At 42.3% G+C, this 21,019-nt stretch overlaps 1 protein-coding gene across 1 annotated transcript in view; it reads left to right on the top strand.

Annotated features, from left to right (window-relative positions):
* Positions 1–21,019, top strand: part of Npepps (aminopeptidase puromycin sensitive) — a 79,482-nt gene that overhangs the window by 51,666 nt on the left and 6,797 nt on the right. The window contains exons 13-22 of the mRNA XM_021212200.2: positions 1,903–2,012; positions 4,229–4,292; positions 7,200–7,339; positions 9,200–9,334; positions 10,798–11,017; positions 15,198–15,340; positions 16,178–16,234; positions 19,334–19,441; positions 20,020–20,175; positions 20,868–20,915. Of these exons, the coding sequence (XP_021067859.1) occupies positions 1,903–2,012; positions 4,229–4,292; positions 7,200–7,339; positions 9,200–9,334; positions 10,798–11,017; positions 15,198–15,340; positions 16,178–16,234; positions 19,334–19,441; positions 20,020–20,175; positions 20,868–20,915 (1,181 nt within the window). The remainder of the gene's footprint in view (positions 1–1,902; positions 2,013–4,228; positions 4,293–7,199; positions 7,340–9,199; positions 9,335–10,797; positions 11,018–15,197; positions 15,341–16,177; positions 16,235–19,333; positions 19,442–20,019; positions 20,176–20,867; positions 20,916–21,019) is intronic.

The following is a 21,019-nucleotide window of genomic DNA, read 5'->3' as shown; positions in this document are numbered from 1 at the left end:
TTCCTTCCTTCCTTCCTTCCTTCCTTCCTTCCTTCCTTCCTTCCTTCTATTAAAAAAATATTTGTTTGTTTGTTTGTTTAGTAAAACAGGGTTTCTCTGTGTAGCCCCTGGCTATTCCAGAACTTGCTCTGTATACTAGCCTGGTCTGGAACCTAGAGAGTGCTAGGCCGACAGGCGCGTGCTGCCACGCCTCTTTGTAAACTCTCTGCCCTTAGTGCCTTAGTCCTTGCTTATGTTTTTAATGTCATTTCCCTAGTTTTCTGTACTGTTTTCTGTTTTAGAACTTGCTGAATATATTGATATTACTAAGTTTTTGTTGTTTATTTTTTTTGTTTGCTATGTTGACTGGACTCTCCTTGTGAGTGTGGAGATCCTCCTGCATCTGCGTCCTAATAGCTGGGATTCAGGGCATGCTCCACCAGACCCAGCATAGCCTGAGGGGGCGGTGTACATACATGCATATAGGTTAAGGGTCTACATTGGATTCCTAGGTAGCCTTGGGTTTTGCTTGTTTTTTTAATCACAAGTGTATGCATCCTATGCATGCAGAAAGTCAGGACACTTTTTGAGAGCTTATATTCTCCTGTCATTAAAGGTGAGAACAGAGCTCTGGTTATAAGCTTCTGTAGCAAATGCTTTTACCAAAAGTTCCACCCCTGTTTTGCTTTGCCTGTTTGACTGATTTAGGATTTATTATTTTGAATTATACATATGTGCCTATGGGGGAGGGTATGGTCACATGAGTACATATTTCTCTCAAAGTCTAGAGCCATCAGATCCCCCTGCAGCTGAAGTTATGGGCTGTTGGAATGACCTTGCGTGGGTGATGAGAACTTAATTCAGGTTCTTTGCAAGAACTATATGGTCTTAGCCATTGAATCATCTCTCCAACCCAATCACCAAATTTCACACACCATTTTTAAAGGCACTATATTTAATTAACCCAAGTTTCAGAAAGTAGGCCTGTATGGCTAGCCAGGAAGCCCTGGGTTTCTGCCTGTCTCTATCTCCCCAGGGCTGGGGTTGCAAATGCACACCACAACCTCAACATTTAAGTGGTTCTGGGATCAAATTCGGGGTCTCATGCTTGCATAGCAAGCACTTCGTTCATGCACTTTATTTCCAGGCATGGCATACATTGTTACCATTTGCTTTCCCTCTATAACCAGTGAAGTTTTACCAAATTAGTTTTATTTTGGTTGCATTCACATTGAATGTATTTAAACTTAGACTGATTGAATGAGCGTCAGTCAGTTTGTCAGTGAATGTGTAATGAGCTTATACTTGGTTTTGCTTGTCTTATTTATGATCAATTTTTATTAGAATGATTATTTTAGAATAAAAGTCTAGGTGTTTCGTCTGTGTGTGTGCAGAAGCTGCAGGTCAGTGTTGAATGGCTTCCTCAGTTGCTCTCTACCTTACTTTTCTTTGAAGGGCGTCACTGAACCTGGATCTTAGCCAATTAGGCCAGTCCCCCAGGAGCCCTCTTGTCACTGCTTCCCTAGTCCTGGGATTATAAAGCTCTCCACCACCACAGGATCTCCCTACATAGTCTAGCTGTGCTGGAACTCACTCTGTAGATCAGGCTGGTCTCAAACTTAGATAAATCTGCATCCCTCGCCTCCCTTTTGCTAGTATTGGAGGCACACACTACCACACCCAGCTCATGTTACCAATTTTCTTATGGGTGCTGGGTGAAGGACTTAGGACCTCGTGCTAGTATGACAAGCACTTGACTGAGTCCCCAGAAACAGCTTTTTTTAGTAGAATTTACTAAGTTGTAGCATTGTGGGTAGAGCATTTGTTTGAACTTCTGTATGATGGACCTAACAGTTAAAAGGTATGTGAATATTTGATACAGGAAATAAACATTTCTGGTTATTGTTCTCATTTACCTTCTAGAGGATCTCTGGGAAAGTTTGGAAAGTGCCAGTGGCAAACCCATAGCAGCTGTGATGAATACCTGGACCAAACAAATGGGATTCCCTCTCATTTATGTGGAAGCTGAACAGGTAAGCCTGTCAGAATCCTCACACAGCTGGGTGTGGTGTGTCATACATGGAGCCTCTGTACTTTGAAGTTTGAGCCACCTTGGCTACAAAGAGAACATTAGTACACAAGAATGATTGTTTCTTCTCTGAGGATTTCATTTCTCAAAACTGTTATGCTTATTAACGATTACACTTAATGCAGACTACTGGTTGCTAATTTTTTTTTCCCCTTTTTTTATTTTAAGGCCTAGCACCCTTTTAAACTTCAGTAGGCTGCTGGGTATAATGGTGCACACCTTTAAGCTTAGGATGTGGGAGGAAGAGGCAGAAAAGAGTTCTTGTGAATTTGAGGCTGGAGGCTGGCCTGCTCTCCATAGTGAGTTTCAGGATAGCCAGTGGGCATGCATGTAGAAAGACTTTTTTTTTCTTTCTGAGACTGAATATCACTGTGTAATGCTAGCTGGCCAGGATCTCTTAAATTCTAAAATTCATGATATCCAGGGGCTGGTGAGGTGGCTCAGTGGTTAAGTGCACCAACTGCTCTTCTGAAGGTCCTGAGTTCAAATCCCAGCAACCACATGGTGGCTCACAATCATCTGTAATGAGGTCTGATGCCCTCTTCTGGTGTGTCTGAAGACAGCTACAGTGTACTTAACATATCACAATAAGTAAATCTTAAAAAAAAAAAAGCATGATATCCATAACCCATAATACCTACTTTTTAAATTATTTAATCATAAAATTTTAAAAATTATTATTTCATGTGGATGGATGTTTGCCTGAATGCATGTCTCTGTGCCATGTGTGTGCCTAGTAACCATGAAGGCCAGATGAGGGCATTGATCCCTTGGAATTGGAGTTACACAGATGGTTGTGAGTTACTGTGTGAACATTGGGGAATTAAACCCAGGTCCTCTGGAATAAAGGACAGCCAGTGCTTGTAACTGCTGAGCCATATTTTCAGCTTAGATTTTTTTATTTTAATTTTTATTCATTCATTCATTCATATAGTGGTGCTGTGTATTGAACCTAGAATCTTTTCTTTCTTACTTGTTTGCTTGCTTGTTTGTTTTGATTTTTGGAAATGGTCTCCCTATTTAGCCTCAGCTGGCCTAGAACTGTCTGCCTCAGCTGTCTGCCTGCCTTTCCTCCTTAGTGATGAGGTTAAAAGCTTGTACCATTATGCCTAGACTTCAATTCTATTTCTTCTGCTTAGTTTACTTACTAAAGTCATTATTGTTTAGTTTTATATTTCATTTAAGTAAGTTCGAGTCTGTTATAGTGTGTGATCTTTGAACTATCCCAGAATGCAGTTATTGATGAGCAGTGAGGCCAGTGACTGCCTGTTTGTTGAAGGCTTTTGTCCTTTGGTGGAGATCAGTGGAGCTGAGTGCAGAGTGTGTGTGTGTGTGTCTGTGTGTGTGTCTGTGTGTGTGTCTGTGTGTGTGTGTGTCTGTGTCTGTGTGAAGGACAGGTCAGTAGGCTGTCCACCTTGGGTTTGATAGGGTCTTTCACTGGGATCTGGGATTTGTTAGTTCGCCTGGGTTGGCTGGACAGCAAGCTCCAGGAACCCTCTGTTTCTGCCTTGCAGACACTGGGGTTCTAAGTGTTCATTATCACACCCCAGTTTTTACATGGGTGCTGGAGGCTGAACTCAGGACCTGGAGCTTGCGTGGGAGTTATATTGCATGGCGAGTGAGTTATCTTTTTGTTTTGTTTTGTTTTGTTTTTGTTTTTGTTTTTGAAGACAGGGTTTCTCTGTGCAGTCCTGGAACTCACTCTGTAGACCAGGCTAGCCTCAAGCTCAGAAATCCGCCTGCCTCTGCGTCGTGAGTTGTCATCTTAAAGCATTTTTTAAACACGTAGGCTGTTGCTTTTGATTTCTAGGCTTGCAGTTACCCCTACCCTCACTTTTTTTCTTTCTTTCTTACACTTTTTCTTTTTAAGACATGTAAAAATAAATTTTAAAACCTATTGCATTCACATAGGTATGGGACTATCACTCGAACATGAACAGCCTACCAGGGGCCACATCTCTGGAGAAAATTGAAAGCAGCTCCTTATTAGCTAGGGGTGTGGCTCATGATTCCTTCAAGAGTGACTAACTTTCTTTTCCTATTCTGTAGTTTTCTCATCTCATCGCAGAAGATAATTTGTATTGGTCCCCTGCCAATATTGTCATAGAAACACTCCCACCCAAAATCGGCATTGTTATAGCCTATGCTTTGCCTCTATAGGTAGAAGATGACAGAGTGCTGAAGCTGTCTCAAAAGAAGTTCTGTGCCAGTGGACCATATGGCGGTGAGCAAATACGATCTCAGAGGGAACTGACCAGTAAACTAATAGTTTTCAAAATAAGAGGATATATGTCATCTGTCTAATTATACTTTGGATTTATTTTATTTTATTTATTTACTTACCTACTTACTTATTGTGAAATAGAATTTATTGTGGCTCTGACTATGAACACTAGATGTGCCTGATCTTCTGACCAGGCTCACATGGTTTGTACAATAAATAGATCTGCCAGGCCTGCTCTCCAATGGTTGTAAATGCCCAGGGGTTTGGGGGTAGGGTTGTTAATCCACCTTCATGGTCCCCTTGGTGGCCTTTTTCTCTGCCTGCTTGGCTTCCATTTCGCTTCTACTTGCCTCTCACTTGTTTGGAACCAGCTCTGCCTTTACCTGTCTGCTCTCAGCCTCCAAGCCTTCCCAGTTGTTTTCACCCCCGGAGTCTGGATCTGGCCTGGGCTGAGCGCTGGGACTCTGCCTTTACCTGTCTCAGCCTCCAAGCCTTCCCAGTTGTTTTCACCCCCGGAGTCTGGATCTGGCCTGGGCTGAGCGCTGGGACCAACAGACAGGGCAGCAAAGGGGTTGTCACCCTTGTCACTGGGCTCTGTACCACCCCAGTTATACTAACTAGCAGCGTGCTTTCTGGGGGTGGCTCCACAGAGCTGGCTGGGTTCCTGCCAGCCCTGGTCCCAGGAGCCGTCACCCTCCCAGCTGCTCCAGTGTGATTCCAGAGATTTGTGGGCTGGGTGGCTGACCTGTCTGGCTTGGCTCCATTGGCCCTTGGCACTCCAGTCATCCAGCTGTGCCAACACAGATTCAGCTTCCTGTTCCATGCTGCCCCAGTTATTTTATATATGTGTGTGTGTGCCTGCTTTTTCTGTATGTGTACCAATTATGTGCAGGTACCTTAGGATACTAGAAGAGGGCATTAGATCCCCTAGGACTACAGTTATAGGCAGTTGTTAGCCACAGTGTAGGTGCTAGGAGTTGGACCCAGGTTCTTTGGGAAAGCAGCCATGCTCTTAACTGCTGAGCCATCACTCTAGGCCTAATCTTTAAAATTGTGTGTCTCCCACCAGGCTTCGGTGGCCTTTAATCCCATCACTTGGGAGTCAGATGCAGGCAGATCTCTTGAGTTCAAGGGCAGCCTGGTTTTGCCAGGGAGATCCAGGACACCTAGGGCTACACAGGGACACCCTGTCTTGAAAAACAACAATAAGGAGCCGGGAGTGGTGGCGCACGCCTTTAATCCCAGCACTCGGGAGCCAGAGGCAGGTGGATTTCTGAGTTCTAGGCCAGCCTGGTCTACAGAGTGAGTTCCAGGACAGCCAGGGCTACACAGAGAAACCCTGTCTTGAAAAACCAAAAAACAAACAAAGAAACAAACAAACAAAACAATAAAATGTATAGCTCTCTTATTGAAAGAAAATAAAAAGGACTGGAATACCCTAAGAAATGGAAGGCAGTGGTTCTCAATTTTTCTGACGCTGCAACCCTTCAATACAGTTCCTCTTGTTCTGGTGATCCCCAACCACAAACATTATTTTTGCTACTACTTCATAACTAATTTTCTTACTATTATGAATCATAATGTCAACATGTTATATGCAGGATATCTGATGTGTGACCCCCTATGAAAGGGATCATTCAACCCCCAAAGAAGTTGAGGCCTACAGATTGAAAACTGCCGCCCTAAGGACTTACTGTGTTAGGGTTTTTTTGTTTTTGTTTTTTAAGTGATTGGGCTTAGTAAGTATTAATTCAGTGACGGTTGTCTTTACTTACCATTATCCTAGGCACTGTAGTTGGTTCTTACTATGCAATGAGTTTAGAAGAGTGGGAATTCAAATAAGATAGTGGAAGTCCCCCAGTTTATCCTCCCAACTGCTGCTGCATTCCTGAATAACTCTGCTTGTCATCAAGCCCTTTTTACCTATAATGTTTTAACTGGGCAATTTAATTTTAATTGAAGAAACTAAGTTTCATTTTCTTTAGAATAGTAGTTTCAGTATGGAAAAGTATATGTGTACCTGCCACTCTGTCACCACTGTCCTGTCATGTTGTGACATTTAACAAGTCAGATTGTGACTTTACTCTCCAATTAAGTCTTTAAGTGCCACAATTGCTGTTTTCTCCCTCATGTTTATAATCTGTGTTGTAATACTGACAGGTTTGCAGGTTTTTCTATCCCTAAGACCAATGCAGGTGACATTAAAACCTTGGGTATCTGAGTGATTTATCCTTTTTAAAAACATGCAGCTTAGGGCTGGAGAGATGGCTCAGCGGTTAAGAGCACTGACTGCTCTTCCAGAGGTCCTGAGTTCAATTTCTGGCAACCACATGGTGGCTCACAACAATCTGTAATGGGACCTGATGCACTCTTCTGGTGTGTCTGGAGATGCTACAGTGTATTCATATAAATAAATAAATGATATATTTTTTTAAAAAAGACATGCAGCTGCTTACTCATTGTTGACTCTGTGCTGTTAATATCCTCAGACAAAGTCTGCTTTGCTGTTTGATTATCGAGGACACTGGCTCTACCTTTCAATGGCTTTGACTTTTAGATAGGACTCCTCGGGGATGAAATGAAGAGTTCCCGATTGGTTCTGCAGTGTCACTGGAGTGGGAGCCCTTAGTGGAAGCATCTTAGAGCACTGACTCCTCACATTGACTGTAGAATCATGGCTGTCTTTATTGCTTTGCAAAAGGAAAAAAACATTCTCCTTTAGATGGTTGTGATTTTGATAGTATCGTCTCTTGTCCCTTGTACTGATAGTGTTGAGGTCCCGAAGGCATGATTTAACATTGAGTTTTGTCTTGGTTACTGCCTGGCAGTCCTATGTTTACCTCACTACCTGCTTACTTCAGTGTAACTTTGTTTGCTAAGTTTTCCATTTGCTCTCTTCTTGCTCAGGTGAAGACTGTCCTCAGTGGATGGTTCCTGTCACAATTTCAACTAGTGAGGATCCCAGCCAGGCTAAACTGAAAATACTAATGGATAAGCCAGAGATGAGTGTGGTTTTGAAAAATGTCAAACCAGACCAATGGGTAAAGGTGAGTTGAGAATGACATAGCTATTTTTATTTTATCTGAAATGATTTCTTTCTCTTACTCCTATGTCTTTGTGGCTGACTCTGAATTGTATTTCTTCAATTCATACTAGTATTTTCAAAGGGAAAACATTTCTTTGGGGTTTTGGTTTTTTTTTTTTGTTTTTGTTTTTTGTTTTGTTTTTCAAGACAGGGTTTCTCTGTATAGCCCTGGCTGTCCACGCCCGGCTGGGAAAACATTTCTAAGCAGATAGAAGGAAGGCATGAAGAATAGAAGTTGACTGGGTTTGGTCATGTATACCTGTGACCCCAGCCCACAGTGGGCTGAGGGAGGGTGTTAACAATTGAGGCCAGCCTGGGCTAGTGAGACTCTGTCTCTAAAGAGCACAGTGGGAAGAGTAAATAGCTCACTGGCATAGAACATCTGCAGTGTTGCAGCTGTAGTTGCCTCCCCTTCTTAAAAGCTAGTCTGTGGTGGATCTCTGAGTTCAAAGCCAGCTTGGTCTACAGAGTGAGTTCAAGGACAGCCAAGACTACACAGAGACTATTGAAAGCCACCCAAGCTGTTCGGCGTTCTGAGCAGAGTCTTAATCTCAGGTCTGTGTTGTGCTCATATAACTTTCTTCAAGTGAGAGCAGAAATAGATAAAAATCTGTTTGTCACTGGAATATGAAAATACCAATGGGTAAGTTATTTTTACTTTGTAAAAAAAAATAATTTGCTGCAATTTCTTCTTAGGATGATAGGTTATCCCAAAATTTTAGTTGCTAAGAAATACCCATTTTTCTATTTAATATTTAAAATATACCCTGGACTATATTAGCATTTAAAATTATGATCTTAAAGATTAAGTAACAATATGGAACTTTCTCACAAATTAGAAAAAGTTATGTACACTGTGACTATAATTAAGCATATAAAGATGCAGTTCCTACAGTAAAAGATAAAAGAGACTCAAAATTGGATTAGAATTGTTTAACCAGTTTAAATAATTTTTTTATTTATTCTTGTCTTATGTGCAGTGGTGTGTCTGCATGTGTGTCTATGTAAGAGGGTTGGATGCCCTGGAATTGGAGTGGATGCTGGAATTTGAACCCTATTCCTCTGAAGAGTAGCCAGTGCTCTTAACCACTGAGCCATCCACCTTCCCACCCCACCCCCAGTTTTACAATATTTGTATGTAGAAAACTTTATAATTCCATTTTACCTATGTTTGTTTGTTTTTCTTAAGATATGACTTAGCTCAGTGGAAGGGTACTTGAGAGGCATGACTTCGATTTTCATCACTACCCCCAACATTTTTTTTTGCTTCTTTGTTGTTGTTGTTGTTGTTGTTGTTGTTGTTTTGGGACAGGGTCTTACTATGTAGCTATAACTGTTCTGGAACTTAGTATGTAGTGCAGGCTGACCACCATACTCACTCAAAGATACCTTTTTAAAATGAAGTGGCTGAGGCTGGAGAGATGGCTCAGTGATTAAGAGCATTGGCTGCTCTTGACTGGATCCTGAGTTCAATTCCCCGCACCCATAATGGTGGCTTACAATCATCTGTAATGGGATCTGTATTGGGATTCCTTCTTCTGGTTTGTGTAATCACAGAACAGCCATATTAAATAAATAAATAAATAAATAAATAACTTTTAAAAAAAAAAAAAAAGGCAAAAAATGGAGTGGCTGATCACGGTCCGGCTCACCTGTAATCCCAGCCCTCAGGAGTCAGAGGCAGGTAGATAGATCTCTTCACTTTAAGGCCAGCTTGGTCTATAGGGTAGGTTCCAGAATAGCCAGGACTACATAAAGAGAACCTGTCTCACAAAAAGTAAGGAGAAAGGAAGGGTTAACAGTATTTATTGTGTCCTTTCAGCTAAATCTGGGAACAGTTGGGTTTTATCGAACCCAGTACAGCTCTGCCATGCTCGAAAGTTTATTACCAGGCATCCGTGACCTTTCTCTGCCCCCAGTGGACCGACTTGGATTACAGAATGACCTCTTTTCTCTGGTGAGCGTTCTCACTCACACGCAGGTCATATGATGCATTTTGTTGGTTACAGGGTATAATGGTTAAATCTATATAAAGAATATTAGAAGGATATGGTCCTTCTTGTCTAAGGTTAGCTAATTTGGGGTGACTGTGAATGGCTAATTATTAATTAACATGACAAAATTGTTAACTATATCAATTGTTTGAAGCAAATTTCATTTCACTAATCCAATTTTCTTTTGTGTTTTTAACTTATCAGTGCTTCCCACAAACTGTCCTTTTAGGGACAAAAGTCCATTCTTTTAAAAACAAATGGATATGAGTCATGAAGAGATTTCCGTACTGATTTTTTTTCTTTTTTGTAAGATTTATTTATTTTATGTTTGTGAGCACACTGTTACTGTCTTCAGACACACCAGAAGAAGGCATTGGATCCCATTACAAATGGTTGTGAGCCAGCAGGTGGTTGCTGGGAATTGAACTCAGGACCTCTGGAAGAGCATCCAGTGCTCTTAACCTCTGAGCCATCTCTCCAGCCCCCTCCCTTATGATTCTTTAAACACTAATTCAGAGTGATTTTATGTTGTTCTTTAAGTAGTACTTGTACTTTGCTGAGAAAGCAAGAATGTTTTAACAGTCTGTTATTACTCAAATTATAGCATATCAGCCCAGAATTATATACATATTTGGCTTCGCTCCAGGAAGGATTTAAAGCAGCAAAATTCATATTGCTGTCTTTATGACTCCAGCAGGTTAGGTATTTTCAGGATGTCTTTGCCTGTGGTCAAATTATCATTCTTTCTAGTGTTGCTTTAAATTGGACCTGAAGTCTCCCTGCCCTGTGATTGCTGATTGGACTCCTTCTCTAAATAAATGCAGCTCAGCATTGATGGGCAAACCTCCCATCTGCTGGTCTCGCTTCCACGAGAGACCTGTTCCAGGACAACGAGCCGCTTGTGCAGTTGGCTGCTAGAACAGAAGTTCCTTTCCAAGTCTTGTTAGTCAGTGCTGAAAGCACTCTGAGTCTGCAGAGCCTTCCCATCCTGTCCTTTAGAGTGAGTCAAGGAGAGGCTGACGTTGACACAGTTTGCAGAGTCAGCCTTAACAGAGCCTTTGTCAAGAACCAGAGCCCCAACTGTTTTTTGCAACTTTTCTCGAAGTAGAAGGAATTTTTAAAAAGAAAGAAATTTAAAACATCAAAGTGATGCCCCCAAAACTGAGTAGAATTAAGAAGTTAACTGATTTTTATTGGTCCCAAATTATGAGATTCAATGTACGCTTTTTTAAGGTGTTCTTTTACAGATAGCAAGGAACTTAACAAAAGTCGTTGTCATGCTGGGTTTTTATTCTTAACAGTATTCTGAACTTACTTAGCCTTAACCACGAGAACTGCTAGCAGTAGATAGTGCCACGTGCATGTCTGTTTTCTTCTGTCTGTTGAGGCTGAAGGCTGAGCTGATTTGTGTTTTTTCCCACCCCAGGCTCGAGCTGGCATCATTAGCACTGTAGAGGTTCTAAAAGTCATGGAGGCTTTTGTGAATGAGCCCAATTATACTGTATGGAGCGACCTGAGCGGTAACCTGGGGATTCTTTCAACTCTCTTGTCCCACACAGACTTCTATGAGGAGATCCAGGAGTTTGTCAAAGATGTCTTTTCACCTATAGGAGAGAGATTGGGCTGGGACCCCAAACCTGGAGAAGGTAATAGATGAATGTACTATATGGGGAAGAATCTAAAGTCAGTACTTTCTATTCCTGTGTGGTTAACAGTTAGCATCTCTGTATCCAGAGTTTAGAGTATATTCAGTTGACCAGAAATGTAATGTTCTGAACCTGCTGGTAAAATTGTTACACCAGCACAAAACAGTAGCTCACGTAGCTTGGAACCTATAGTGACTCTCCTGCCTCAGCATGAATCATCACACTTGGCAGGGTTCAGCTTTCCAAAATAAGGATCTTTATTGCTTTCTGCCTTTCTGTGATTACGTCTATAATCATGTTCCTTTGAAGCATTGTCATTTAAATGCTGAGAGTGGTGATTTGGGGTTTCAAATCCATTCACTTGTTGCCATCTGCTTACTAAATGAGGTGTTCTCTCCTGAATTATCTTAATCTAGATTTATTTTATTTTTAAAGATTTATTTATTTTATATATATGAGTGCACTGTAGCTGTCTTCAGACACACCAGAAGAGGGCATCAGGTCCCATTACAGATGGTTGTAAGCCACCATGTGGTTGCTGGGAATTGAACTCAGGTCCTCTGGAAGAGCAGTCAGTGCTCTTAGCTGCTGAGCCATCTCTCCAGTCCCCTTATTTTTTCTTCTTATAGCAATGGGTTTACCCAGGGGCCTAGTCTGTGCTAAACTCTGCCAGTGATATAGTCCCAGACCATTACATTGATCTGGGATTTTTAAAAATAAGAACAGTTATAGTATCCAGTTGTTGCCACTGCCTTTCCTTCATGATTCAACTAATATTTATGTAACTAGTAAAAGGCAGGTGCTATTTTATATTTTACCAGCTGACAATAGAGATAAGCAAAGCATTGTCCTGTATAGCTTACATTCTAATGGAAGACACAGCAAATCTATTAAGGTAGATTTAATATCACAAGTAAAATTAGACAGTAAGGAGTGCTAAGCCAGTGTTTGATAAAGTAGTTGGGGAAAAACCAACCCTCACTAATAACTGATCTTTGAGCATAAATGGAGAACAGAGAGAGAGATAAAGCGCAGAGCAGACATGGTCCAGACTGGTGGGCCCAGCAAGCACCAAGAATCTAAAGCAAGAACATGCCCAGAGTGTCCAACGGAAACCAGAAGGCTGATGAGGTCGGGACTGGGGAAGAGGTGAGAGGTCCATGCCAAGTCACTGACTCTCTTACAGGGAGGTGGCCTGAAGCAACGTCCTATGTTTTTTTACATTTTGTGATACAAGATACTAACTTTAAAAGTTTTGATCAGAGGAACATGATTTCATTCATGTGACTATGAAACTGAAGGAAAATCATTTCGAAGGCTATCTGAGTATTCCAATTAAGTGTTGGTTGCTGTTAGCACATACAAGTAATGTATTCTCTCTGTGGTTTTGGAAGACTGGGTGTGGCAAAAAGAGGACTCATCAGATTAAGACTACTTAGCTGGCCTGCAGCGGCGCAGGCCTTTAATCCTAGCACTGGGGCAGAGGCAAGCGTATGGCTGAGTTGAGGGCAGCCTGGTGTACAGAGCGAGTTCCAAGACAGCCGGGGCTGTTGCACACAAGAACCATGTCTAGAACACACAGACACACACCACTCTTGTCCCCCCCCCCCCAAAAAAAAAAAAAGACTACTTGTAGAGGGACAGGCACAAAGAGTTCTAGGTTCCAGGTCAGCCATGGGAAAACAAAAAATTGGCCATAGAAGCAGCTTTGGTTGCAAAAAGTCAGGAGTTTGGTTTAGGGTCTTTCAGATTGGGGTCATTTTGTACATTTGAGAATGCCTGGAGATGCAGGCTAAGTAAATACAGTTTGGAGCTAATAGTGTGCAGTTAGGATTTATAACTGAAACTACAAGAAACCACTAAGAGTAGATAGATGTTTGAAGACTATATCTAAATTCAATTGTTAGAGATTGGCAGAAGAAAAGGCCAAGCATGCCTGTAATCAGGAAGAGGCCAGTCTGGTTTACCTATGGCTCTTTTATTTCAAGAAACAAAAGAGAAAGGAGGCAAGGCCTGGCATGGTGGTCCACACCATTAACCCTAGGAGGTAGAAGCAGGAGGATCAGGAGCCATCCTGTGTCGTAGAGAGTTGACCACCGCTCTGGGTTATGAGGCTCAGTGAGAAGAGGGTGAAGAATCACAAGAGAAACTGACTGGCCTCTGAGGAGCGTCAGGAGAAAGTAGGGTGGCCCATAATTTCAGAGTATTGTATTTTAAGGTTGAGAGAAAGTGGTAAGCTGTGTTGGTTGCCATAAGCAGAAAATAATAGAGAATTAACAATTTTGGTTAGCAGATTCTGTGAAGTGGTATGCCTATAATAGATTCTCCACAGTGGGAGGAATTGGAGACAGTGTATATAGACAACTCTGTTCATGGAATTTTGTTGACCACAGGAATAGACTTGATGTGGGATTGGAGAAGAATGTTCTTTAAGGAGAAAATATAGGGAAGTTGGGGGTTATCAAGGGGAACAAGATGCAGTGGTTCTAGAAATGTGTGTGTGATGAGGAAGGTAAAAGGTTACTGCTGTATGGCAACTGAGTCACTGATAGGAGTCCAGACCCAGCAAGTCGTTAGCTTTAGATGTGACCGGACAGCAGAGAGGAAGGGACACACATAGCCTGCTTCCTTAATGCCGCCCTTGTCTGTGGAAATAATAATGTGTAAAGTCTTTGATTTGGAGCGAATACAGGATGAATGCCTTTGTTCTGTAGCTGTTTAGACAGGGGAATTAAAGAGCAAATAGTTCATATGTTGCTTTGACCCACAACATAAGTCAGTAGCAGATTCCCAGTAAGGGCTGGGGAGACAACTAGGCTCTCTTTCTAAGAGTGCATACCTGAGCCCGGGCATGGTGGCACAAGCCTTTAATCCCAGCACTCGGGAGGCAGAGACAGGTAGATTTCTGAGTTTGAGGCCAGCCTGGTCTACAGAGTGAGTTCCAGGACAGCCAGGGCTACACAGAGAAACCCTGTCTCGAGGAAAAAAAAAAGAGTGCATAGCCGAAGACCTGTGTTTAATCCCAAGAAGATAGCCTGGAGCAGTGCCATGTGCTTGTTACCCCAGCACCAAGGAAAGAAGTAGATTTGTAGGGATCCATTCCAGAGAGAGAGAATGTCTTAAAACAGTGAAGTGGCCAGGGTTGCTGGCACACAGCCTTATCTTGGGAGACAGAAGAGGTGGATCTCTGTGAAGTTGAGGCCAGCCTGCTCTTCAAAGAGAGTTCCTAGACAGACATGGCTAAGGAATAAGGCTCTGTGAAAAATAAACACCAAACATTGGCCTGCCCTCCACATGTATGGACACACAAATATGTACCCATATGGATACACACACACACACACTGTCATGGGAGCTAGAGAGCTGGCTTAGCAGTTAAGAGTCCTTACAGCTCTTGCAGAGGACAAGGCTCAGTTCCCAGCCATCTGTAATTCCAGTTCCGAGGAATCTGACCTTCATTCTAGTATAAGCTATGCCCAAATAAAATTACTTTTCAGTGCAGTACCTCTGCCATGCTCTACCACAAAGCGGCACCCCGGTGCTTTCATGGGGGCTTATTGCGGGGACAGTGATACTGAGTTGGAGGGTTAGCTTTGGCAATTGTGCGTGTACTGGAGGATGAATCCATTGAATGTTTATTTTAAAATCTAAGGCTTTAGTTTATTGAACAAAGAGCATTTTTTAAAATGCTTTGAAGAGCTAGAGAGATAGCTCAGTGACTGCTCTTGACGAGGTCCTGAGTTCAATTCCCAGCAACCACATGGTGGCTCACAACCATCTGTAATGGAATCTGACGCCCTTTTCTGGTGTGTCTGAAGAGAGTGACAATGTACTCACATACATAAATAATTATTTTTTTTAAAAAAAAAAACCTTGAGTCAAACTTGCATGATATAAGTCTTTCCTTTTCACGTGTTTTTAACAATAATTAATACATTACCAGGCTCTGGTATCTGGTACCTGTGAGTCCACACAAAGTCAGCAAATTTGTTTGCTTGTCTAGTATGTGTATTCCTTTCCGCTTACAATTTGATAAATTAATTCAAGTATTCTCGTAAGTACTAGAGCAATCTTATGTTTGTTCAAGAACATAGATTTGGTATCACAGTTACAAGCTGTGCAAGTTGTACATCATCAAAGCAGGCGTCTCAAGTTGTCTGTGTCTTCACTTCTCTACCAGGTCATCTAGACGCACTCCTGAGGGGCTTGGTGCTGGGCAAACTGGGAAAAGCAGGGCATAAGGCAACTTTGGAAGAAGCCCGTCGTCGGTTTAAGGAGCACGTGGAAGGGAAGCAGGTTCTTTCTGCTGACCTAAGGAGTCCTGTGAGTTATTGTAATAAATTCCCCTGATAGCTGGATGTGGTAGTACACTCCTTTAACCCCAGTACTCAGGAGGCAGAGACAGAGGTCAGCAAGTGACCCTGTCTGGAAAAAAAATAATAATAATAAATTCCATCGAATTGTAGGTATCCGTTTTAATTTGTGAGTTAAAATTAGCCTAAGGACTGACACTCACGCCCTGTCTTACTGTAAGCAAAGGCTGCTTAGGTAGTTTGCAGCCAGCCTCTCCTTTGTTTCTCCCGTAGCACATCAGTGCTGCAAGGTGACTAACTTGGTGTGTTTCTGAGGGAACTGCTGCAAACTATTGTCTGCACATGACAGCCCTGTGTGATTGTCCACCACCAGTGACTGATAACTATTGTCTGTCTGTCTGTCTGTCTGCATTGATACATAACTATAATTTTTTTTTTTTATTTATTATATGTAAGTACACTGTAGCTGTCTTCAGACACTCCAGAAGAGGGAGTCAGATCTTGTTAGGGATGGTTGTAAGCTACCATGTGGTTGCTGGGATTTGAACTCTGGACCTTCGGAAGAGCAGTCGGGTGCTCTTACCCACTGAGCCATCTCACCAGCCCATAACTATAATTTTTAAACAGGCCTTGTGGCCCATTTTCTTTTACCCATAGAGTCTTACTGTGTATCCCACAAAGGCCTTGAACTTACGATCTTTTTCCTTTCTGACCCACCCCCAACATCCAGTTGTACAACAACAGACCTTTGCCATCATGCCCATCTTCTTTTTATCTTAGTATTAGACTATTTATAACGAAATACTTGTAACTCAAATGGCTTTTTTTCCCTGGTATTCTTTTGTAGGTCTATCTCACTGTTTTAAAGCATGGGGATGGCGCTACCTTAGATATCATGCTGAAGGTGAGTGTATTTGGGAATGGTCTCCAGACGTCTGCATTTGACCTTGGGGTGGAGGAGAGCATGGGCAACGAGATAGATGTGCTGGATTTGGCTTGTAATCTCAGGTAGTAAGGAGATTAAAGCAAGAGGACAGAGGGTTTAAGGTCTACCTGCACTACAGAGCGAGTTCAAGGACAGACTGGACAACTTGTGAGATCCTACTGAGGCTGAAACATAAAGAGCTCTGGGAGTTGAGCATAATGGGGAAGTTATTAATCTAGCATGGCCGATCAAAGCGCAGATCCCAGTACCACAGACCCTGGGGTTCAGGTATATTTGTTGGGTTTCCCTACACAACTTCAGTATCTAGCTGAATCTTAACCCTGAAATGGTAAGGCTGATCCCAGGTCCTCATCATGTTTTGAGACAGGGCCTCAGGTAGCCCAGATGACAATGAAGAGTGGCATTGAATTTCCAATCCTTGTGCTTCAAGTGTTGAAATTGCAGGTGTGCCACCTATGTCCAGTTTTTGTTTGTTTGTTTCTTTTGCACTTTTGAAGCAGGGGTTCATTTTAACCCAGGCTGTGTTCCATCTCACTTTGTACTTGATGCCAAGATTACGGAGATCATAAACAGGAGTCACATCTGCCTCCACCATTTTATAAAGCAAGGTTATTCAGGTTGCCCTTGAAATCCATTGACTGACTGACTGATTGATTGATTGATTGATTGATTTAATGTGTGTGTGTAAGTACACAGTTGCTCTCTTCAGACACACCAGAAAAGGGCATCGGATTTCCATTACAGATGGCTATGAGCCACAATGTGGTTGCTGGGAATTGAACTCAAGACCTCTAGGAGAACAGTCAGTGTGCTTAACCACTGAGCCATCTCTCCAGCCCTGAAATCGATTTCTATGACCCAGTAACACCTTCAATTCTTCTGTAGCCTCCCAACTTTCTTAATGCTGTGACCCTTTAATACAGTGTCTTGTATTATGCTGATCTCCAACCATAAACTAATTTTTGCTAGTGTTATGAATTTATAATGTAAATACTGTATCTAATTCTCTTAGGCATCTCCTATGAAAGGGCCACCTACTACCCCTGGAGTGGGTGGGTATCGGAACCCACAGATTGAGAATCACTGGTCTAGATTTGTAAGCCAGGTTCTTTAAAACTTCTATGTGAAATCAGGCATAGTGGCCATTGCCTTTAATCCCAGCACTTGGGAAGCAGAGACAGTCGAATCAAGGCCAGCCTGATCTACAGAGTGAGTTCCAGGGCAGGCAAGGCTACACAGAGAAACAGGAACCTTGTCTCAAGGAATAGAGGGGAAAAAAAAAACACGAAAACTTCTAAGGGGTAAAGTTGTCCTCTGATTTGCATAAACATACGCATAAATGCAGCACAAAGTTTTTTGTTTGTTTGTTTGTTTTTTGGTTTTGGTTTTTTTTAGAGACAGGGTTTCTCTGTGTAGCCCTGGCTGTCCTGGAACTCACTCTGTAGACTAGGCTGTCCTGGAACTCAGAAATCCTCCTGCCTCTGCCTCCCAAGTGCTGGGATTAAAGGCATGCACCATCACTGCCTGGCCAAAGTTTTTTTTTTTTTTTTTTAATCAACTTTTAAAAACTGGATAGCACTTTACTTTGTTATATGCAAGGATCTGGGTTCCTTTCCAGCATGGGAAAGAAGCGTCAGAGAAAGAGGGAGGGTGAGAAAATGAGATGTCAGAAGCATTATGAGTTAACAGAAAATCAACTGACCTGTCCTCACAGTTGTCTTACCATTGTGAATATATAATTAACCCTGGCTCTATGATGGTACTGATCTGTTTCAGAGTTTGAATTAATAGTGGTACTTGGGACAAGTCCCATCCTGTCTCTGTGCATTCATTTCTAGTCTGTTAAGAAAAATCATGGTGTCTATATTTGAGGTGGGAAGGTCAAAATAAGCTTCCATCTGTCATCGGGTAATTATGTAAAATATGCTTAAATACCCAAGTCGCCCATCAGAACTGTGTATTCATTAAAGGATTTACATGTAAGCTAGGCATGTTAGCACACACCAGTGAGTGGGGAACTTGGAAAGTAAAGCTGAGGAGATCAGGAGTTCAAGGTTATCTTCAGCTACAGAGACGTCAAGGCCAGCCGAATTATTTGAGAACCCTGTCTCAACAACATCAAAAACGTCCTCACTAGTTCTGAAGGGATCACTTAATGGTTAAGGGTGCTTGCTGCTCTTACAGGAAACCTAGGTTCTTCCCTAGTATCCATGTCATGTGGTGGCTCTCCATAACTCTAGTTCTATGGGATCTGGCACACTTTTTTTTAAATTAATTATTTATTTATTATATGTAATTATACTGCAGCTGTCAGTATAATTGTCAGACACACAAGAGAGCATCAGATCTCATTATGGATGGTTGTAAGCCATCATGTGGTTGTTGGGATTTGAACTCATGACCTTCAGAAGAGCAGTCGGTGCTCTTAACCACTGAACCATCTCTCCAGCTCCAGACACACATTTTAAGCAACATTCTACAATATATCTTTTTGTTTTGTCTCTTTTATTTCGTGGGGGCATGGTCTCATGTAAACAAGGTTGGCTTCAAGCTGTGTTGCCAAAGATGTCCTAAAATTTTGATCCTTCTGCCTCTGCTTCCCCATTATTAATGCATTTTTTTCTCATTTGAGTAATTAACAGCATCCAGCTACTAGATGTCTAGATTATTTTCATCTTCACAGGCTAAACTAATGATAGTTAATGATAGTTTAGTGATAGTTTATTTATATAATACAAAGCATTAGTCAGGTATTGGTGATGTAAAGAATCTGACCGTGACAGACTTACTCTTTAGACCTTTATATTAGTCTTGAGAACTGGGACATACTATTTGACTAATGCACACCTATGTCTAATGGCTTACTGCTATGGCAGATGTACGGTTTAGTGCCCAACCACAGTAGCAAAGTACTAAGCTGTGTAGTGCCCCACCAGTCCTACCCAGTGAGAAGGCAGAGCACAGGTCCCTCCCCATTGGAAGAGAAGCAGGAGGTATGACGTCCTAGACCAGCGTCCAGGGAAGAGCTGACTGTTCCTCTTTACTTTTTCCCTGCAGCTTCACAAACAAGCTGATATGCAAGAAGAGAAAAACAGAATTGAAAGAGTTCTTGGGGCTACTCTTTCACCTGAACTGATTCAAAAAGTCCTCACTTTTGCACTTTCAGTAAGTTATAAGTTGCATTGCAAGAGAACTGTTGCTGAGCCATGAGGTGGTGGTACGTGCCTTTAATCCCAGCACTCATGAGGCAGGAATAGGAGGATCTCTGAGCTTGAGGCCATCCTGGTCTATAGAATGACAGCTACATAGAGATACTCTGGAAAAACGGAAGAGAACTGGTGTTCCATGATGTGTGTCAAGTGTTTGACTCAGCACGCTCCTGATATTTTGGGGAAGCTCGTGGGAGCTTTTGGTTTTGTTTGGTTTTCATTTTATTGTTGCTTTATTGTGTGTGGTGGGGATGAGAGGAGGTGAGTAGGTCTTCCTTCCCTCTTGTGGTTTCCAGTGATTGAGTCAGGTTGTAAGGCTCGGCTGCTGTGTTGATCTGTCCTCTCCCACTGGTAGTGAGAATTAGAGCAGGTTGAAGAAAAGTGGAGGCTTTGGAATCGCTTTCCCTCCCTGGGAGCGAGTGCGCCCCCTGCTGGTGCTTCAACACCTGTTGGTGTTTCCAAGTCTGTTGAATTCTCTGCTACCAGGAGATACTCTAGAGAGCTAGGCTTCTAGTTCTTTTTTTGCCCTGTTAGGAAGAGGTCCGTCCGCAGGACACTGTGTCGGTGATTGGCGGAGTGGCTGGAGGCAGCAAGCATGGGAGGAAAGCTGCTTGGAAATTCATCAAGGACAACTGGGAGGAGCTTCACAACCGGTACCAGGGAGGGTTCTTAATATCCAGACTAATAAAGGTACGTAGGAGTCTTGAATAGCTTGCTAATCTTGAATGTTATTGAATGATTATCCATGATCCATTAGACCATTGGTTCTCAACCTTTCCTAATGCCAACACTTTAATACTGTTCCTCATGTTATAATGACCCCCAACTATCAAATTGCTTAATTGCTACTTTTATTCTTGCTACTGTTAGGAATTGTAATGTAAATATCTGATGTGCAGAATATCTGATGTGTGATTCCCATGTGGGGTCATGATCCACAGGGTAGGAACTTCCGTCAGACCCAAAAGTTCAGATCTTTGTTCTTGATATGGTTCTTCCCCCAGCTCTGGTGGACTATGCTTTTCACCTTGGCACTGCAGAAGCTGAGACAGGATTGCTTGGAGTTTGAACGTAGCCACAGCTATCTAGGAAGACCCAAACTCCCACTCTTACCTTCAAATGCAGGGTTCCTCAAGGGCTGTGCCTGCAGCCCACTCATAGGCCTGTGCTGCACGCACTGGCTGTAAATTTAAGCCCTAGCAAAAAACCAAAAATCTCTCAGTTACTGGGATTTGTTTTATAAGCATGTACATCCCCTTCTTATCTTCTGTGTAACAAACCAGAGTGGGGAGAACAGAATTGATTGCCTTTGGGGTAAGTGGACGTTTGTGTCTAGTCTCTTTGTTTCTCTAAACTATTTTAAACCTCTGTTTTGTTTTCAGCTGTCAGTGGAGGGGTTTGCAGTTGATAAAATGGCTGGAGAAGTTAAGGTAAGGACAGTACTGTTCACTTCTCCGTGTTCAGTCCAGAACATAAGTGAACCTGCCTTTCTTTCTTTTTTCTCCTCCCTCCCTCCCTCCCTCCCTCCCTCCCT

Source organism: Mus pahari, chromosome 14 (assembly GCF_900095145.1).
Source record: "Mus pahari chromosome 14, PAHARI_EIJ_v1.1, whole genome shotgun sequence".
Lineage (NCBI taxonomy): Eukaryota > Metazoa > Chordata > Mammalia > Rodentia > Muridae > Mus > Mus pahari.
This window is presented reverse-complemented; position numbering and strand designations above follow the sequence as displayed.